The sequence below is a fragment of the Corvus moneduloides genome, chromosome 6 (assembly GCF_009650955.1).
Source record: "Corvus moneduloides isolate bCorMon1 chromosome 6, bCorMon1.pri, whole genome shotgun sequence".
Lineage (NCBI taxonomy): Eukaryota > Metazoa > Chordata > Aves > Passeriformes > Corvidae > Corvus > Corvus moneduloides.
In genome coordinates, this window is record NC_045481.1 from 23513471 (window position 1) to 23533833 (window position 20363).

At 56.4% G+C, this 20363-nt stretch overlaps 1 protein-coding gene across 2 annotated transcripts; it reads left to right on the forward strand.

The window, feature by feature from the left end:
* The first annotated feature begins 9498 nt into the window (after positions 1 to 9498).
* Positions 9499 to 20191, forward strand: PGF (placental growth factor). 2 transcript variants are annotated; one of them, XM_032110848.1, is made up of 7 exons: positions 9499 to 9659; positions 9820 to 9859; positions 10510 to 10706; positions 12160 to 12236; positions 13906 to 13935; positions 14026 to 14088; positions 14825 to 20191. In XM_032110848.1, the coding sequence occupies exons 1-7, from the start codon at positions 9594 to 9596 to the stop codon at positions 14844 to 14846; spliced, it is 495 nt and encodes a 164-aa protein (XP_031966739.1). In that variant the 5' UTR covers positions 9499 to 9593; the 3' UTR covers positions 14847 to 20191. The 2 variants fall into 2 exon arrangements, with proteins under 2 accessions (XP_031966739.1, XP_031966740.1); XM_032110849.1 differs by having other exon boundaries at positions 14026 to 14045.
* Positions 20192 to 20363: the final 172 nt, after the last annotated feature.

Here is a 20363-nt window from a genome sequence, read left to right on the forward strand (position 1 = left end):
GCCGCCCCGCCGTCCCATTGGTGCAGACTGCCGAACTCTGCCCGCCCCCCGGCGGCCGCTCAGCCAATGAGAGGTGCGTCCGGCGGGTGGGCGGGAGCCGCTCCCGTATCCCGGGAGACGGGCGGTGCCCCGGAGCCCCAGCGAGAGCGCGCATGGACGGGTTTACTTTGGACCGGGTGGTGCGCTGCGTGTAGAGAGCCAAAGCAAATGGGTTGGGAAAGGCGCAGTTCCTGGCAGTCCAATTGTTCTTGCTGGCAGAGCCAGAACCGGCCCTGGATAAGGCAGGAATGTAGCTCCTTTGTGTCTAGTTCCTGGAGCAACGTGTCCAGGGAACAGGCAGGAGCCATGGAATAATTCTCATTGCTGTACTGCTTTACTGTATCTCTCTGCTCTGTGTCCTGTTGTTTCAGATTAGGAAATCAAAGCAAACAGGTTTATGCTGGGAGCTTTCCGTGGCTGCTTCATGCAGAGGCCTGTAGGGCCTTGGATGTTCATGGCATCTTCTTTGCATTCATCTGGTTACCTTACGACTTGCCCTGCAGCCAGCTCCTGTCCAGGGTCTGTTGGGTCCCCAGCAAGATACCAACAGCTGGTGTGTTCTGAGAACTTAATGCAGGTGATTTGTCACCCAAAGCCTGCAGGGGACTGAGCGTCCTTCCATACCTCTCTCTTCCTCCTGCTTCCTCAAGTGTCCCTGTGTGCCTGGAAGCCACAGAGCCAAGCAGCCTGGGGAAGGAAGCTCACTGTATCCCTCCAGTGCCTGGCAAAAGGCAACGCATTTGGATTTGGCTGTATGTGCCTGTGGGGTGCTGCAGCCCTGGATGGAATTCAGAGTTTTGCTCCATGATGAGCTTGTCCCATCCTTTGCCCCTGGAGAAAGTCAGTAGAGGGTGACAGGGTTTGCCCAGCTATTGGCTCCACTGTGCTGGGCCCCACTGTGCCAACTGGGCATGTCCTGGTTCTCTGCTGCCTTGTCTCCTCCTTCTCCTCGGATTTAGGTGTGTGTTTTTTTCCACAACGCATAAATCGGAGTCTCCCTGGAGCAAGGCCTGCATTTGTGCAGGGAAACCCCATTCCCCCTTTGCCCCTCTGCACAGCCACTTGCAGGCAGGGCTGTTGACGCTGCCTGTGCCCATCGGCTGCCTGCTGCTGCCCATGCAGTGCTGTGTGCCAGCTGCCTTGGTGTGCAGAAACAGCTCCCACACATGCACCCAGGGACCAGGACATGTGGATTGGCCAGAAAAATAAAAATCATTGCGTTGGAGCATTCCTTTGTTTGTTTACTTATCTTGCTAGTAAACAGAGCAGCTTTTGGAGATTAGGCAGGATGGAGAAGAGGAAGGGAAACCAGGCTCTGAGGTTATGACCTCCTTGTGGATGCTGGGCTGTTTACATTCCCTACTTTGGTCCCAGTAACTACTGCAGGACAGTTTTTTCCCAGAGCTTTGCCAAGCTGCAGAGCTTTTCCCGTTTGTGCTGTTTCTGTCCTTTTCCCTACAGCACTTTCTGCTGGGCACTGCTGCCACAGCTAGTTCAGGCGGCTGGCAGTCTGGCGTCCCTTGAGGGACAGAGTCCTGCTCTTGGTCTGCTGCCTTGTGTTTCATGAATGAAAGCCTCTGAATGGGGATTTTGGGAGCTGTTAGCTCTGTGTAGCTGAGCTGAGCCAAAACCTGTGGCTCTCTGGAGAGCTGCAAGGCAAACCCCAGGCTGCTGAGAGGGACCATGGTTACGAGACATCTAACTGTCACTAGCCAGCAGCTGCTGTCAGGACCCAGTGAGTTAGACAAGGAGTGCCCAGCAGGACTGAAAAGGAGGGATTGAGGAGGAGGAGTGGCAGCAAAGGCAGCACAGGCAGTGTAGCACAAGTGGGGAAGGAAAGATGCATGTTGGTGCTCTGGGGTACCCCGCTAAAATCCCACTGCCTTGCAGGCTGTGGCACTTCGGCAGAAGCGATGGGGGGTGGGGAGGTGCATCCCTGAGTAGCTGGATGGAGTCTCACCTGGTGGTCCACAGCTGCTGGGTGTTATGGAGCAGGACCCTCCTCTGTTGCCACAGGCACAGGCAATTGTCTCCTGCCCAGTCCACCCTCCTTCCTTTCCCGGGTGTACCCCGGGTGTACCCTGGGGCAGAGTTGGTGGCTGCAGCTCCCCAGCTGGTGCATAAGCAAGCAAGGAGGCTGACACAACTGCAGACAGTGCTGGTGATGTGGACAAAAGAGCTGAGCAGGGAATGAGCTGGCCAGCCGAGCATGGCAGTACGGTTTACGGGCCTGCAGAGGAGATGAAAACTGTCTCATCCTTGGAGAGCTGCCGGTCTAGCCAGGATGGCATCCTGTTCCGTACCATCAGGGCTGACTGCTGGAGACACTGCTTCCCTCCGCCCAGGGAATTCTGCATCCCTGGGGGCTGAATGTCATCCCCCAAGTGGTCATGTGAGGGAGGACGAGGCAGGACAGAGGCTGGGTAGAGCCTGGGAGCGCTGGAACATCGTGTGCTGGGAGGCTGTTTGGATTAGAAACTCTCAGCGGATAAGTGGGCTGGATAAAATGCCAGGGAGAGGAATCAGTTTGCTGAACTCTAGTCATTGGACTTATCTGCAAGAGTCGGGTAAGCAAAGTGAGCTGCTCATGCTCAGCACAGGCAAAGAAAAGGATCCAGCAGAGGAGAGCCAGCTGAGCCATGGCCCTGCAGGAGCAGCAGGGCAGGCTGTCAGCATGGCATGGACTGTGAAGACTGCGTGGGAGACATGGGAAGAAGCGGCATTACTGCTGGGTGCCTAAGCCACTTGCTGAGCACAAGTGACTGAGTTAAGGAGGTCATAGTGCATGGGTGTGGGGGGAACAAAAAGCATGGTCTAAAGGGACAGATGCGGTAATGTATCTTTGATGTGACATGACTGCTCTTTGGAAAACCCATGCTCAAAGGCCTGAGACAAAAACAAGACCAAAGCTCTTGCAGTCTCAGATGTAGAGGCAGGAATGAATCTGCTGAAGGGAGCCCAAAGCAGTGTTTTCTGTTTGCTACAGGGGAGAAAGTAGGTCACTTAGTAAGTGAAGGGGATAGAAATGATGAGCTGAACTGAGTGTGGAATTCATGTTTAAAACTCAAGCTCCCAGGGAAAGAAAACAAAAAGACCAAACAGCTGGTGATCAAATGCAGGTATGTGAATAGCTGGAAAGCTGAGCTCTGTGGCTTTGCAGGCGCACGCACACGTTGTCTGAGTCATTGGCAGTTTTGGCATGCTTGAAATTCGCGTCTGAGATGCAGGTACCAGGGCACGTTTTCTGCTGGTCTTTGCTGATGACTCTGGTAACAACTGTCTCCTGAACTGGTGATCCTCAGGAAAGCCTGGCTGCCATAACTGCCTGGGTGGCCCAGGGGAAACAGGCAGGGCTTGCTAAGGGGAATAACAGGATGGATTCAGTACCTCAGGTTAGCAAAGGAGTTGGTGCAGCTCCTGGCCTGGCCAGCTGTGTGTACGTGCGCTTGTCTCTGCCTGGAAAATGGCTGCTGTCTCATCCTCACGTCAGCACAGCACACACAGGCAGGCCAAGCCCATAGCCAGACCCTTGCCGTACCAATGGAGTCCACAATCCCTACAGAAAATGAGTAGGCGGTTCTGAATCTGGCCCAGGGACCGTCTCTCCTGCCAGAAAGTTTGTAATTTGTGCCCCACTCCTTTTAGGGGCCTTAAAAATAGAGACCAAGGCTGGGAAGCATGGCTTTTCTAGGACTTGTAGAAGCAGCCCAGGCTGGGCTGCCTCTTGCTCTTCCCAGCCCCTGGGAGAGGCATGGGAATCTGGTGTCTGAATGCCTGCCCTGGATGTGGAGCTTCACTCGTCGGCTCATTCATCTATGGCAGTTGCCCAGGTCTCCCCTTGTGATCCAGGCAGCTGGAGGCAGCTGGTTCAAAGGCCAGGCTGCTCAGGAAGAGGTGAGGGAAGTGTGGGAAGTCACTGCATGTCATGTACGAAAACAAGTTCTAGCAAGGGATGAGGGAACACGATGCAGAGCTGGGTGGGAGCTGTTGTCCTCAGCACTGTTATTAGTGTCCTGGACCTTCATACCCTGAAAAGGCATTGGCTTTTTTCGGTGACACCAAAGGCACAAGTGCTCAGAAAGCTCAGTGGCACCATGCAGGTGTTGGCTGTGACCCTGCCACCACTTCGAGGGTGCATGGCAGGCTGGCTGGGCCACAGAGGAGGTGCTGCTGGGGGCTCATCCCTCCGGGCTGGCTTCAGAGAAGCCCCGGAGCAAACCTGGTGTGGCTGCAGGAAGCCAGGCCCTTGGAGTGAGACAAAGTGTGGCCCGGACGCTTTGTGGTCACCAAGGGGTCTGTGACACCAGCAGTCTGGGCTGCTTCCTGGTCACCAGCCAGCTCCCTGCAGTTCCTCTGCTCACGCGCTCCCGGCGCTGCAGCTGGCCCCGGGCTTGCTTTGCTCATTGTCTGCTGCGGGTGATGGCAGCTATTCAGCGGCTGCCAGGTTTCAGGGAAAGGGAGAGATGAGCCACTCCTCCACCCACATTCTGGGAAAGCCTCTGGGATGAAGCCCTGCCGATACACACGTTCACTCTCCTCAGCAGGGAGAGTGTGTTGTGGAGCTTAGGTCCCCCTCCGCCCGCATCCCACATCCCCCCCTTATCAGCAGGAGTGATGCTGAGGAGCAGAGCTTGGAAGCAGCCGTGGCTGCTGCCCTGTCCCACACAATAGTGGAGTCTGCTACACTCCATCTCCTTGCCAGAGCCAGGCAGAGTCTTGCCATCACTATTATTTTGCTTTGTGTCAATATTATGACAACTAAAAGCAGGAGAACTGCATCCACATGATAAGCAGCCAGAAGCTCTGGGCTGGGTGTGGATCGGATTCCAGTTTGGCAGGGGAGAAAAGCGCCTGGCAGCCCCTGCCCACCGACCGACTGGGCTGGGAAAGCTGGGAGGTGAGGGGCAGCAGCAGCAGAGCAGCAGCCAGTTTGTGCCTGTGCGCCTCTCTTTTCTGATCAGTGCTCACTGCCCTTTCCCCAGGGTAGATGAAATGTGATAAATGTGCAGAATTTGCTTGATTCTCTAGTGGAAAAGTAACCTCTGCCTCTTTCCTGAGGAGAGGGCTGCTCTGCTCCTGCTGGGAGAGTCTCACCCCTCCCACGGTTGCCATACCCTGTGCCTCCAGCCGGTGTGGGCCCAGGGTGCTCCATCTCTGCCGGTGGCAGAAGGTCATGCACACTGCTGCACCAGTCTGTGCTGGCCTCAGCCTTGTTTTTCCCATGCACAGCACTTTACTGCTGCTGGAGAGAAATTCCCGCAGGCTTTCTGGGACTTGAAAATGCAGCTGCTACTCAGGGCTTCAGGAGAGGAACTTGGATGGAGCAGGGTGAGCTGTGCTGTGGTTACTATGTCCCTGCTTCCTGCTCTGGTTTCTCGGCACCTCGCACGCGTGGGGCTGTTGTTTTGGCACGGTAACTGTGCTTGCTGTTGGGGCTGCTGACAGAACGCTTACCTGTAGGCACCCACGTATGCTTGGGGCTGTGGTGTGGCTCTCCAGTGCCTCACCCTGCTCCAGGGCTATGCTTTTCTGCAAACACCCGTGGCCTGACCAGTCCCTGCAGTGTGGGGCTGCCCAGTCACTGGCCATTGAGCTCTAAGCTGAGTGACACTAGTCTGCTAATGCTGATCTGCTCCCGGAGCATTGGCTGGATGAGGGCCGTGGCTTCCCAGGGCTTAGGTCTGGCAGTCTCAGGGACATCCTTCTTGGTAGCATCGTCCCTGCCCCCATGGGGGATTTACGTCTGAAAGCAGTACCCAGGCTTGCCTGGGTCCTCTGCCTGGAGCACTCTCAGGCAGTCCTGGTGCTCATCCCATGCCCCTCCAAAACTCATGTCTGACCTAGGCCAGGCCCCAGTGCTCGTGACCCATGGGGACCAAACCCTGATGTCCCCAGGCACGGGGCTAGACTGTCAGGTGCTTGCAGTTTTGGTTGTGGGTCCTCAGGGAGGCTGAGCTCCCCTCCTCAGGAACCAAAACAAGCACCAGAGTTCCTGCCACGTGCGGCCGGGGCTGACTAAGGCCGGACGCTTCCGCCTGCAGTGGTGGCCGGGGCTGTGAGCCACCACCATCGGGCTGCACGGCCCGGCCCATTTCCCCCTATTGTCAGCCTCCCCCTCAGCAAACACATCCCCCTGCGCACCTGGGCTGGGAGAGGCACTGACGCCACCACTGCTCACCATCATGGACAAGGGATGTACTGCTGAGGGCATCTCAGAGTTGGAGCTGCTGCAGCACAGCTCTAAGGAGTCCTTCAGGGCCCAGGTGCCCAGGCAAGTTGTTTGCAAGCTGTTTCCTTGAGGAGCAGCACTGACCATTCAGGGGTTGCTGGTGCAGCTCTGCTCTGCCAGCAAGGGCACTGGAGAGCCCTGCATTTCTCAGAAGTTGGCAGCGGTCTCCTGAGAAAGAGGCCTGGGTTCCCTGTGCCAAGAGGCTGGAGCTGGGGAAGCCCCCGCCAGACCATTCCCGTCCTCACTCTCACTGTGGAGACACAAACTGCAGATGATTGACTTGGTTTATCTCAGTGCTAGCCGTGGACTGGCTCACTGATAGTGGAGCTTAGGAGACTCTCTTAGAAGAGATCACAGGACCAGGGAAAGCAATCAAATGAAACAGCGAGGGTGAGACGGGGGCTCTGGGATGATGGGCAGGTGTGAGGAGCCCAGTGCCTCACATCCTCATGCTGCTTTGACCTCGGGAGTCCCATCATAGTGCAGGACATAGGGAGCTGCTGGCGGGGTTCTTGCCTACAGGGGTCGAACACAAGAGGGTGACAGTGCCAGGCACAGTTTGACCCTTCCCTTGGTAGAAGCCTATAGCTTTGAAGAGACTGACTTCTGTGTCCTAAGTAGCACCAGAACAGAAATAATACCCTGAGGATTTCAGAGGTGTTCTCTGGAGGGCTTCGGGGGTGACACAGGAGGCCCTGGCTACAGTCGGCTTAAGAATGATGCGGGGACAAGTTTTTGTTGGGTTCTTTACATGGGAGATGCCAAAGGTGAGATTTTGCAGGGGATAAGATTCCTGTGAGAGAACTCTGATGCTGAAATTGGGCTGTTTTATTAAAAAGATGACTTAGAGGGACCTTGCCTGCAATGAGAAGGGTGGGGGTTTGCAGCAAAGAGCAGCTGCTTGCTCTGGGCTCCTTCAGCACTCATGGGCAGCCAGGGGCCCTGCTCTTGCCCCTCACCCAGAAGGTGTAGGACGCATGGAGGTGACCCTGTTCCCAGGTAGGGCTGTGCCACAGCATGCTTGCAGCTGGGAGCCAAGGCTGGCCTTCCCCACCTGGCAGCCAGGGCTCACCTGCAGCAAGGACACATATTTCCCCACCTGCCTCCTTCCCCAGCTCTGTGAGCAGGGCAGGAAGGTGGCATAGGCAGGCAGTGGCACATTCGAGGTGATGCTCTCAGTCAGCAGCCACTGCACGGGGCTCCCTGCAGGGGAGACATCTGCTCTTTAAGGAAATGTCTCTATTTGCCTTATGTCCCCGGCTGGTTTCTTGAGCTTCCTCTGTCCCTTGTTCCCAAAGTGCATAACTCTGCTCCCCAGAGCTGAGTGGGAGGCAGTGCGAGGGATATGCTGCTGCATTTATAGCATCGACCTCCAGCCCTATCCTGGCAGCTGGGGAAGGGGAGATTTGGCCCCCTGGGAAGGAGCATGGCAGAGAGGAAAGCAAGCAACTGTGGCTCCAGCCAGCTTGATGTTTCTCCCATATGCAGGAGGATGTTGCTGATCACAGGTTACCGGTGTCCAAATATTATTTCTCTTCTCCTGTGTCTGTTCCATGCTGCCTAGAAAGTGGATGCTCATCCCAGGAATGTAAACTCTGCCCAAGGCCTCTGAGGAAATAGCTTCAGACCAGGAACAGGACTGCACTCGGCAATTAAGGGCTGGTCTCCCCAGCCACACAGCTCCTGGGGGGAGAGCCCTTTGCTCCAGTGCCAGAGGCTGGCCTTGTGTCTGAGAGGTGGCCCCAAGGGACCTTCCTGCAAGGACAGGCATGAGGCCCTGTGTGGTCATGGTCTTTGCAATAACAGGATTCTCTCTGTCCAGTGAGCTGGCAGCAGCTGCTGCTCAGGGCAGCCTCTGCTCTGGGGTGGGAGGAAATGCTCTCTTCACCCCCATCTCACAACCATCCCTGGGGAAGTGGGGAGGGGATCTCCTTGGCCCAGGAGGGTCTGTAGGGTGGCAGAGAGAAAGCACAGGCATGCTCCAGTCACCACATTAAGGATGTTACCTGCTCTTTGCTGCCCAACCAGGAGCAAGAGTATGAACAGGCACTGAACACTGCCACAGCAGCCCCCGGCAGCTGCTGAGTAGGTGCTGTGCTGCTGAGTGATGAACTGCAGCACACCCGCTCCGCGGTGGGGCTGGGATTTGTGTGCTTATCTCTGCAGCATCTCCATGCTAATTTGCCATGCCTTGCTCCAGCAGCTTTGTCACACACTCCGTAGTACCAATACCTAGAAGCTCCTGATAGAGCCCAGCTCCTGCTGATGCCTGAGTCACTGTCACTTGCATGGCCCAACGGGGCTGAGGACAGGCAGCTGGCATGTCCTGCATCCCCTGGGGACAGATCCCACAGGGTTGGGAGCAGGCCACTGGCATCCTCATGCCACAGGGACAGACCTCACACAGTGTTGGGTAGGGAAGCCCTGAAGCAGCCTCCTCACACTCCCAGGAGGACAGAAACGTGAATCATGGCACGGACACAGAGCCCGTTATTTCCCTGGGACCTGCCTCCCACGGGGGATCGTGTTGCCTGTTGGCATCTCATCACACCTCCCATAGTTCCATCTTTCCTGGCCTCTGGGGCTTAAAAATAGAACAGAAAAGGCCACAGAGCTCCTTTCGGTTGGCAGCAGGGTTTGACCCCAGACCTGCTATGCCCCCTCCCCTTCTGAGCTGCAGACCAGAACGGGGATGCTGTCCTTGAGGCAAGGGGGGCTGGAAACCCTCTGATGGGTGCAACGGCAGGGGCTGATGGAACAGGCACGGGGCAGCTTGAGGGGGAAGGGGGTAGGTGGACAGTCATGGGATGTCTGAGTGGGGGAATCAGTAGGGGAATGGAGAGGATGGGTGGGAAAGGGGCTGTTGTATGGGTGCAGGGGAGCCGAGTGGGCGCAGAATGGCTGGATGGGCGTGGGGCAGCGAAAACAGCAAGCCGAGAAGCCCACCACAGCCCCGGTGGTTCCCGCCGGCCGGGGGTTCACCGGGCACGGGCCGGTGAATAGAAGCGCCGGGGCAGCCCGATGGAGAAATGGCCGGAGGCGGTGCGGGGGCGCTGGAGGAGGGGGCTCCGCTGTGTTCGGGAGCACCGGCCATCCCCGCGGCCGCCGGGGCCGGGCACCTGCTCCCGCCCCGCGGCGGGGCCGGGGCGGAGCAGCGGCGGGGCGGTGGCGGTGAAATACGGCGGCGGAGCGGGGCGCGCTCCCATGGCCCGGCGGCGGCGGAGGCGGCACGGCGGGGCCGGTGGCCCGGCGGCGAGGCGGCATGCCGGGAGCGGCACGTCGGTAGTGGCGGCGCCGAGTCGGTGCCGGGGAGGCGAGAGCGGCGATGCGGCTGCTCGGCGCCTTCCTGCGGTTGCTGGTGGCCGGGACGCTGGGGGCACCGCCCGCCCCGGTGAGAGCCGAGGGGTGGAAGGGGGGTCGGAGCGGGGGTAGCCCGGTCTCCCGGTGCCGCTGCCCGGGGTGGCCGGGACAGCTCCTCCCGGCGCTGGGTGGGGGGCGGCGACAGGTCGCCCTGTGCCGCCCCGCCAGCGCTCGCCTTTCCCTCCCTGCAGGCCCTAGAGGAGCGGGGGACTGCCAGCACGGAGTCGCCCGGTGAGTTGGCAGGGGGCGGCTGCCGGTGCCCCGGCTGGGAGGGGGCAGCAACCCAGGGAAGGCTTTGCGCAAGGCCGGGGCGCGCTCGGTAGCACCCGGCGCTGTGTTACCTCCGGAGTCCCGCAGTGACAACCGGGGAGACAGCGGGGAGCTGTGCCGAGGCTCCGAGCAACCTGATTTCCCCAGCCCGCCTGGCGCATCGGGCACCGCCGCGGGCAGGAGCGGAGCGCAGCCCTATCCCTAGACTGCCGCCCCTCCGGTGCCAGCGTGCGGGGTCCCGGGTGGGAGCACTCCGCTCCAGCTCTGCCTGCTGGAAAGCCGCAGGGGACGGCTGTCTGGCCGAGGGGGGTTCGAGGAGCGGGTGAGCCCCTTCGCGGCGCGGCAGGGGATGAGTAGAGTGCCTGGGCGGGAGACGGAGCTGGCGGATAGAGGGAGAAAGTGCCTATCGGGGTGGCTGTGTGAGCCCCTGAGCAGTGATGTGCACAGTAGGGTGACGGACTTACTGAGAACACAAGGGGGTCCCTTGCGTCCCTGTGCCCTGTGGTGGCTGCGGGACCCCACCGCAGCTGCTGCACCTGCCCCCGCAGCGGCCCGGCTGGGCTCTGCCTCTCTGGGCGCCTCCTTATAGTCCCTGTCCCTGTCTCTTGCAGTCCTGACCTTTCGGGAGATCTGGAATCGTAGCTTCTGCCGGCCTCTGGAGCAGCTAGTGGACGTCATTACCGAGTTCCCCAACGAGGTGGAGTACATTTTCAGACCCTCCTGCGTCTCCCTGCAGCGCTGTGGAGGCTGTTGTGGGGACGAGGGTCTCCGCTGCGTCCCCGTGGAGACAAGCACGGTCACCATGCAGGTACGTGCTGCTGCTGCGGGGCCGTGGCTGTGCCAGAGAGGTGGTGGGCTGCTCACCAAGCGCCGGGAAGGTGAACTTGCAGCTTTGCATCCTCTAGATATTGTAGCAGTGTGGCTAGCAAGGGAGAGGAGTCACAACTGCTCAAATGCATGCCAAGCCAGTAGGGTCCCTCTGCCTGCTCTCTCAGCTTGCCCCTGAGGCCAGGTGTCACCCCTGGTGGTACTGGCCTCACTCCCTGCTTCCCGGACTTCCCTCTGTGTGGTCTCTCTTGCTCATTGCTGTCATCTTTCGGACCTTCCCTGTCCTGCAGAGGGGCTGGGGGGTGTTCCAGTTGCCCACGACTGCCTGCTGCGACAAAGTAGGTACTGCCCTTGAATCAAAGGGAGGAGTGAGGCTCTTCTGTATCAGGTGATGCTTGGGGTGGTGCTGACAGTGAATGCCCCCACGCTGGGGCATGGTGAGTATGAAAGGTTGAGCCAACCGTGTTTTCAGTCGCCACTGTGTGAGCTGGGAGATGTGGGGTGGGAGAACCTGGGCCGTTGGACTCTTCCCCATGTTGCAGGCAGCAGTTGTCCTCACACTGCAGCCCTTGCACTGAGCTGCCAGGGATCAACTTATTTGATCAACCTGCTGATGCTGCAGGGACCAGGGAAAAGCTCTGCTTTGTCATGGATGATGGACTAGGGAGTGCCTGCAATAAATCACCAGTGATTTTGGTCTCTCCGGAGTTGAAAGTATGTTGGAAGGCAGGATGGCATTTTCCAAAAGCTCTTGGCTGAGGTGGATTAAAAGCCTGGCATGAACAGGAGGCAGCTCCCCAAGCACAGGTCTCCCTGTATGGGAGGGATCCTGCTGCTGTGTACAGGGTGGCAATGCCAGACACTTCTGCAGGGGCTAGTGTGGATCACCAACGATGAACATACTCTGTAAGGCCTTTGAATGTCCAACCTGAACTTCAGGCTGGGCTGTGGAGTGACATGTGACAGGGCAAATCCTGTACCCCTGGACTGGGGAGGCACTGAGGTACTGACTCCAGTCAATTCCAACTCAGTGCTGTAGAAAAGGGATCCAGGAGGAGGCATCAGCAATGGGATTGGTCTGGAAAATATGACTGGGGGGATATTTCTGTCAGAGAAGGGAGATGTGCAAAGGGGTCAAATATGTGAAAGCTCTCCAGGAAGGCAGAGGCTGAAAAATCTTTTCTAAGGCTGGGAAATCCCAAGACCATGGGACTTAAATTAAAGCCCTGAAGACATGGGGCAGCACCAGCCGGGGCAGCTGGGCCTGGCCAGTGCTGCCTACGTGTGGAGGAGGAATCTCTGTTGTTGGAGGTCCTGAGGAACAGGTTAGACATGCGTCTTCCCAAGAGGCTGGGGTGGCAAGGCAGTGGCGCAGGAGCCCTTCCAGCCCCCTCCTGCTGCTGCCTGGGAAGTAACCTTTGCTCCTCTTTCAGCTCCTGAAGATAAAGCCAAACGGGGAGGCACCCTATGTGGAGATGGCGTTCACCGAGCACAAGCAGTGCGAGTGCAGGTAGGGACTCCTGGGCTCCAGCAAGAGTAACCCTGCCAGATCACCCTGTGTGTGGAACAGGGATGCCCTGTAGGCACCCTGACTGTGCTGGGACCCCTTCTTGCTGTCTTTGCACTAAGGTTTGCTGGTGCTTATAACCCTTGTTCAGCTGGAGGCTGCACCACATCTGTACCTCCTCCCCACAGCCAAGGGATTGTGTGGCAATGTGAAGATGGGTCAGGCACCATGCACCATCTGCAGGGCTGTGCTCCCCATCCCTGCAGCTGCCTTGGCATGCCTGGCATATGCTCCTTTAGCCAGAGAATCTGCCTGTGGGTAGTGAAGGAAGGCTGGTGGCTCTGAGGCAGGTGTTTGGTGTGTGACAGCATGTCCAAGGTGGTGGCTCAGTGGGGATCTCCGTGGCTTAGCATGCCTGAGTGTGACTGTGGCCCGAAGAGAAAGCTAGACAGCTGGGTCTTGGGCAACCATTTAAGGGAAGATGCCCCATAAAGACCTGGGAAGCAGAGGTTTACATCCAAGCCAACAAATGAAAGCTTAAAACATGCAGTGCCAACCTGGCCCGGATACGCAGAGCTGGCCTGGAATGGATGTCCAGCACCAACCTGCCACAGACTTCTAGCACCTAGTCAGCCCCTTGGGGTGCTCACCATGTCCCAAAAGTGGTGAATGCCTGGGCAAGATGGGGCCTGTGCAGTGCTGTGGGAGCAGGACTGCAATGCTGTGGGAGCAGCTCCAGTGCTGCCTGCAGCTGGTCCTTGCAGTAGACTCCAGCATTGCCTGCATGAGGGGTCCTGGTAATCACTCTTCGTCATGGTGCAAGGGTGATTTAGTATTGCGAAAACTGGGGGATGAGTGTGCTGCTGGGCAGCCAGTAGACATGATCCTTGCCTGGAAGAAGATCCTGAGGATCCCTGGATTGGTATTCCCCTGCAGCTGTATGAGCAGCTGTACTGGAGCAGACCCAGCTCCACACTATCTCTGTCTGGAGCATCTGTCAGTGGATGCAGAAGGGGGAGTGGGAAGAAGCAGATGTGTTACTTGCCTCCTTCTCTGCTTCCAGCTATTTTCCATGCAGGGAATTTCCTAATCCTTTTGTGGTTTCCCTACCTACGGTAACTCCCAGGGGATCTCCAATGAGCATGTGTGCAGGCTGCCTTCTGCAGCAGTTTTTGGCTTCTTTCTAAACCGCTTTCCACACCTGTACATCGCTCCCTTTTGTAGTTTAGTGCAGGTGTGGTAATGTCCTGGCTGTGACCCCTACGGGGGGGGGGTGTGTCATGGCTGAGAGCCACTGCTGAGACTTTGCAGCAGATCCCCCATGTTTGTTACCCAGGATGTTGCATCTTGTTTAATTATAAGCTCTGTCACAGAGAGCAGCTAAGACTGAACTTGCCCTCCCCAGCCTCATTGACAAAATGCCATATCCCCAGGGTTGTCACCCAAGCTAACCAGCCCCTTTACTGTCTCTGCCTTCTCTCAGCCTGCTGCAATCAGCTCCTGACTGAGGGGTTGATAAGGTCAAGAGAAGAGATATTGGGTCTGTTTTAGACGTGAATGATAACAGCTAGATTGGGCTGTGCACTGGGGCGTGTTAATGGACCACCTCCTGCAGCTCAACATGCAGCACTGCCCAATAACCACTTCACTCTGTCTTTTTCCCACTCTGCAGGCCTCGGCAGGACCTGATGAGGTTGGGAAGGTAGGTGAAATCAGGGGCATTGTTACTGACTGGGATTGTGGGTCTCATCTCCCACACATCAGCACTTCTTGTGGTACTTTCCTTTTGAAGGCGGAGGTCCAAGGGCCGAGGTAAGAGAAGACAAGACAAGAAGGGACGGAAAGACTGTGAACTGTAAGTGAGCAGGGGCAGGTATGGGTGGTGTCTTCTGGGTTAATTTCCTGGGGATGATAGTCTTCATTAAGCATTTAGATCTTTACTGACACTGTAAGAAGTGAAGGGTTTGTGCAGAGCAGACACAGAAGAAAGCAGGAGGGGACAGTGGGTGGCTGTGGGGAAACACACCTTTTACTGAAGACTCAGTAGGTACTTGGTAGTCTCCAGGCTCAGCAGCTCAAAGCTGGGCAGAATGGGGATGGATGGGCTGGATGACTTGATGGTGCTTAGCTCTATTGCCATCACAGACCATGCTGGGTTTCCTGGATTCATGAATTTCCAGTTTCAGCCTCCTCTTGCTGCCAGCTGCTGTCCTTACTGCTGTCCTTGACTGATTGTTGTTTGGGTTACTCTACTCTTTCCGTCCTTTATCTCACTTTCTCAAACTGCTTGCTGTAACAGCACAGGCTGGACTCATTGTGGGCACTTTTGAGGTATGACACCTGTGGCTAGCACTTTCCTCCTAGCATTTCCCTCTTTTGTCTGGAGCCTGCTGTAGGGGGCTCAGCCTGCACCAGCCCCACCGCCCTCACTCCTCCCCATGAAGAGGCTGCCTGCAGTCCCTGCCCCTGCAGTTCCGTGTCAGAGGGACCAGGCACAAAGAAGGGGATCCAGGGCAGGGCAGGTGAGCCTGGAGGTCCAAGTGTCCCTTCCATCCTGGCAGTGCTCACCCCGTGCCATGCTCTCTTTGCAGATGTGGCACACCACGCAGGTAGCCTCTGCCCTGCCCCCAGCCTCGCTCCCGCCACCTGGGTTTGAGCCAGCTGCCTTTCCCCCAACATAGGGGACTTGTGGAGTCATGTCCCTCCAAGCTGCAGTGGGGAGCAGGACTCCGGCACGGAAGAGCTGACTGTACTCTTGGTTGGCCCTGGTGGGAACACAGCCTGGAACCAAGGACTCCCTTGCCCCATCTGCCCCACTGGCACCAAGAAAAAAGGACTCGTGACCAGGCCTGGGGCTGAAGATGAGGAGCTCAAGCAGTGTGTTGGTGTTTGAGGACATCCTGGGGGCAGTGAGGAGCAGAGCAGGTGGATGTGTTGCTGGAACCGGCTGGGGAAGACAGCATGATGTGGGAGTGGAGATGGCTCACAGGGCTGCACCTGCAAAACCTCTCTGTCCTGCCAGCACTCTGCAGCTGGGGAGGAAGGAAATCTGGGGCAGGCAAGGCTGTAGGGCTGCATCCGTCCCAGCTTTGGCACAGGGCAGCCCAGGCAGGTGCCAGGGAGCTTGCCTGGGAAGCTATTCTGGTGGGGAACAGAAGGGAACTGGGCTCCTCGTGTATTCACAGCCACATCCCAGCTTTGCCCTGCTCAATAAAAGCTGGTCAGACATGGGAGCTGGCAGCTCCTGTCTGCTTTCCAGCAACTGCAGGCAGGGAACTTCCCCATGAGCACCGACTCAGGCTGGAGGAGGGCAGTGACCCAGAGCATGCTCCCATCACCAATCCTCCAGCACCCAAGGGACTGGCCTTGGTGTGATGCTGGAGATGGGCAACCAGCAGGTTGCTCCCTGGGCTGGGGGCTATCCATGTGCTGGAGGTCAGGTGGGTACTGGGAGACCCTTGGGGGAACTGCCCTTCCCCTCCGCACCACAGTGTGGGACTGGTACCTCTCCCTGTTCACCATCCCCATCCTGTTCTCACCCCAGTCCAAATGTCTGGCTCAGTGTCCTGTCCTCCCTGGCAGGGCTGATGCAAAGTTTAGGGCAGTGGAGGGTAGGCTGCCCATGGGCCTTCCCACTCAGGAAATGCCCCACCAGGGGTCATTTACCTGACATCGGGACAGGCTGGCCTGGGGCTCCCATCCCTTACTGGGAATACCCTCAGGGTATAAGGAGCTGGTGCCCTCATCAAGGTGGCTGTGGGTACTGCTGTTTCCTGCTTTCCTCACTCAGCCAACTCTCTGCCCGGGTCCAGGGGGAAGCCACGGCCCCCATTTTTCCATGCTTTAAGCACTTCTCCAGGACTCTTCCTGTCCTCCTCATCCTGCTGCAGGGGGTCTGGGGCTGCCTGCCAAATGCATCCCATGCTGGTCTGTGCAAGCCATATCCTGGAGCAGTGTGTATAGCTGGAAACCCTAGGGTAGAGTTGGGCACCCACATGTTTGTGGGGCACCCCTGGCACTGGGTTAAAACAAAATCAAGGGTCATTCTTGAAAGCTTCAAACAAAAGACTGAAGGGCAAGATCTGCAAATGCCTCAAGGTTACCCTTAAATGATGGAACCTGTGGTTTATTCTGCTCTGAGGAACAAGGTGGAGCCTAACGTAGCAGGAGTTGGGGTCCGAGGCGGCTCCTTCCCACATCCAACAGGGCTGCCTGTAACAGGGGTTACATTGCAACTCTCTAAGCCATAATGCTGGTGTTGCCTGAGGCTGGCACAAGGAGATGGGCACAGGGCAGATCCCTGTCAGGGAGAGCTGGCGGTGGGTGTTGAGGTGATGTGAACCTCCATACTGCCACCCTGTAGCAGGGAATGGACCAGGTGACTTGCACCCGTGCAGCTGGGCATATCCTTCAGGAGCTTGCTGGATCCCTTTTGGATCCCATTTCCAGTTCTGGCATCCACAGTATCCTGGAGCACAGCCTACATGGGCTTTGCCTTGAAAATGGCCCATGAAGTTCCTCCTTCACTACCTCATGGATGAGGGGAACTCGCTGCTCCCCTTCCCACATCACTCAGAGTCTGTGTGGAACATGTGGTGTCCTGTCCTGGTCCACACAGGCTTTCCCTATCACTGTGTGTCATTTCTGCCTGGCTGGTTGTGCTCTGAGGCCAAGGAGAACCATGTGCAGCACTTGAGGATGTATGTGATGGTTTCTGCATTGTTTTTAATACCCCAGTAGTGTTAAACCTTTAAAAAAGCACGTTACATAAATCCAAGTATGTTAATTAATAAAAGTAAGTTTATCAAGACTGATGATTAGGATTAAACCAAATTCAAACACACGAACACACAGTGGCTTTTCCAAACAATTCCTGGTGTCTGGTGTCATCTCTTTGGTGGCTGCCTGGCACTGAGATATTCCAGGCAGCTCTGCCCATCAGATGTGGCAGGGCCAGGCATCTGCCTTGCACAGCCCCCCTCTGTTGCTTCTTGCCCTGCATCACCCAAGCCACCTGGGTAGTGTGTGTGGCCTTGTCCCCTGCTCCTCTTGTGGCATGGGGTGTTGGACAGCAGGAATGTGGGTGCTTTGAGGGATGTGGCTGTCCCACTGCAGCAGTGATGAGCAGAATAGTTGGGGCAGGGCAGGAGAAGGGGAAAGTGTCACACAAGAGGTTTGCGAGCTGCATCTCCAGCTGTCAGGGCTCCCTCCAGCTCCACGGAGGTAAAAGGAACCCAGTGAGCCCTAGCATGAAGTTACCATGACTACTGCAGGCATCACATGCCCAACCGAAGTGTTAACTCCATTCCCTATCCCTGCCAGAGGGGAGGGTGGCAGGGACTTGAGCAGGACATCACACCCAATGGAGGTATGAGGGTGGGGACTGCTGCTCTGAAGGGGAGAGCAGGGCTCCTGGCTTCAGGGCTTGTGTCTAACACCCATGTTTCCTCTCAAGGGGACCAACCACTGTCCCCACTGCCTGTCCCTGCTCTGTGTGCTCCCAGCTGTAGCTTTTTTATACCACTAGCTGCTGGCAGCCTTCCTTGGGCACAGCAGATGTGTGAGCACTCTGGCAAGGTCAGCTTCATCTGCAGAACCCCATACCCCCAGGCACTGCAGAGCAGGGCTGTAGGAGGAAACTGGTGCCCTTGTAAAGGGACCCTGACAGACCCCAGCTCCAAAGCCAGCAGCATTCTCCATGGACAGGCAGAAAACCTGCTCCAGCCCCAGTGCCCCCAAATCCCTCATCCTGTCCCTACCGGTGTACCCCTTGCAGACAGGCAGCTGTCCCACAGGAGCATCACACCACTGGGTTATCAGCATTCCTGGGCTCCCTGTGTCTTCCAGCCTTACAGGGCAAAGGTTTGTTTAATAAGGCTTTATGAACCAGAGCTGCAGTAAGATGGTTTAGGAGGATAGTTATAGGGAGACAAAACATAAAGCGGCCTTACACACCAGGAACAAAATATTACGTTTTTTGGGAAGTAACTGAAGGCGAAGTGGAGATTGGCCCAGAGATGTGGCATTGTAGCTGATGAAGCCCTGACATTAAACCATCCCTGGTTACCTCTGGTCTCCCTGATTGTAGCATGCCATCAGATGCCACCCACAGCCTCTCACGGCCATGCCGGTGCAGGTCTCCCACGCCTCCATGCAAATAAAGAAGCACTGAGGTCCTAACTTCTCGATTGTGACTTACAAGTCTTTGGCATCCTCACAAAGTTTGGCATAATCCTGCCTGCTGCAGCCAGTGATCTTTGCAGTTTCAGCATATTTTAAGCTTTTGCCAGCTCTCAAGCATCAATTTTAGCCTGTGAGAAAAAAGGCAGCTCTCACTCTTGTCCCTGTTATTTGTGCTGGTTTTCCTTTGGCAGTTCCCACTTCCCAACAAGGACCACAAGCTCTTCAACAGGTTAATCTAAAAGTAATCCCCCAAATTTAATGTCCTCAGTCCAGCACTGACATACAAACTTGGAAGCCCATAGGTAAAGGCAGTTGTGCCTCAGAGCTGGTACAAATCTTCCTCCCTTGCAAGGCTTTTCCTCACAGAAACATCCCTGGGGTACTTCCTGCTGATGCCTTTGGCTCACTCTCTTCTGGCCACTTCAGAGGTGTTTGATGACGAACTTAATCAAGTTTTGTATCCTCCCAGCAACTCCTCTTCACACATCTCTCTGCCACCATCACCCCAATACCTAAAACACTCTACAGATACATTGTGCTGCATTTGTAGTTTACCTGTCCTCTCTGTCCTCTTCAGACCCACACAGATCTCCTGAAGTCAGGCAGGTGAGTTGTGCCAGCAGCACCCCTGCTGTCATCCCTGACTGCTTCATTTCTTGCCTGCTCAGACTTTTCACTTGAAGGACGAGCCTCCAGGCTCTGGTGGGAATTAAAAGGCCCCAGAGACTGTGGGGTATAAATGGGCCAGGCAGAAAAAAATGGTCTCTGTTAGGAAGAGGTTGAAAAAGGAACCTGGGAGCATTTTGAGGAGAAACCAAAGAAGCAAGCACCCATATTATATTTGGGCAGGGAGTTGTCTTACGAAGCAGATGGCTTTGCTTCCTCCTAGACCTGCCCCCTGAGGCACAGTTAATACTTTCATATTCCCAAAGAAATCGTCTTTGTAAGAGAGACGGTATTTGGTTGGTGGATGCTGAGCTGAGCTGTGGGCACAGGCTCTACTGTCCTGTTCTGTTGCTGACAGACTGGGCTGTGCAAAAGAGCTGCCCAAGGGACCTGAGCCTGGGGAGATCCCCTGCAAGTGTGTGCAGTAACCACAGGTATGAAGTAACCACAGGTCAGCCACAAATGGGTGCCCTCTCTGCCAGTCCCACAGCAAGTACCAGCTCCAGCAGGGGCTGAACACAATGAGCAACCAGGCTGGTGTGGCTGTGATGGCACAGCACAGGGCCAGCTCCTGACAAAATTAAAACCCCAATCTTAGGATCATTTCTTGTTGCAATGGGACATGCCCATAGGCTAGCAAGGGATGGACAAAGATGCAGGGGCCTCCATCTTCCCAAACAATCCTAGCACAGTTTTTCTAAGGGTATCCCTTAGATTTCATTCCAGCCCTTCTGCCTTTGCAGGTCCCCTGCCACTCCTGTGGTTAGGCAGTTGTTTAATCTGGGACCAACCATCGCACAGACACAGCAAACCAGCAGGACAGTTGGCAGTAACCAGCTCACTCCTGGTTCAGCAAATCTCCTTCGCTAATAACTGTAGTGATCTAGCAGGCCCTGCAAGGACTCCTGGCCTTCCAAGAAAAAGCCAGGCCAAGAGGGCAGGAATACATGTTTCTAGGATAAGCCAAAGACTGATATTTTCCACATGCAAAGCATTCGTTAAGCACCATCTGGGATCTCGACTATGCTGTTACTTTACTGCACCTTAATGCATTTGTGCTGATGTTCCCTCTGCTGTACATTTGGAATAAACCCCAATTTTGTAAAACCCTATGAGTCTGCAAGAGCTGGTGGAAGGGTTGGCTGAGAGCCCAGTGTCAGGGCCAACGGCATCCACTTGAGAGATGAAATCGGGAAGAGCCACGGGCACCCTGGGCTGGCCATGATGAAGTGGCAAGACACCCACCACCTTAACTGTGGCAGTGGGGAGCTGCTGGAATGG

Bases quoted from the DNA above. Each gene is read 5' to 3' on its own strand.
- PGF (XM_032110848.1), top strand. From the start codon at position 9,594: ATGCGGCTGCTCGGCGCCTTCCTGCGGTTGCTGGTGGCCGGGACGCTG. The intron at 10,707-12,159 runs GTACGTGCTGCT...CTCCTCTTTCAG, and splicing joins CAAGCACGGTCACCATGCAG to CTCCTGAAGATAAAGCCAAA. The intron at 14,089-14,824 runs GTAAGTGAGCAG...CTCTCTTTGCAG, and splicing joins GGACGGAAAGACTGTGAACT to ATGTGGCACACCACGCAGGT.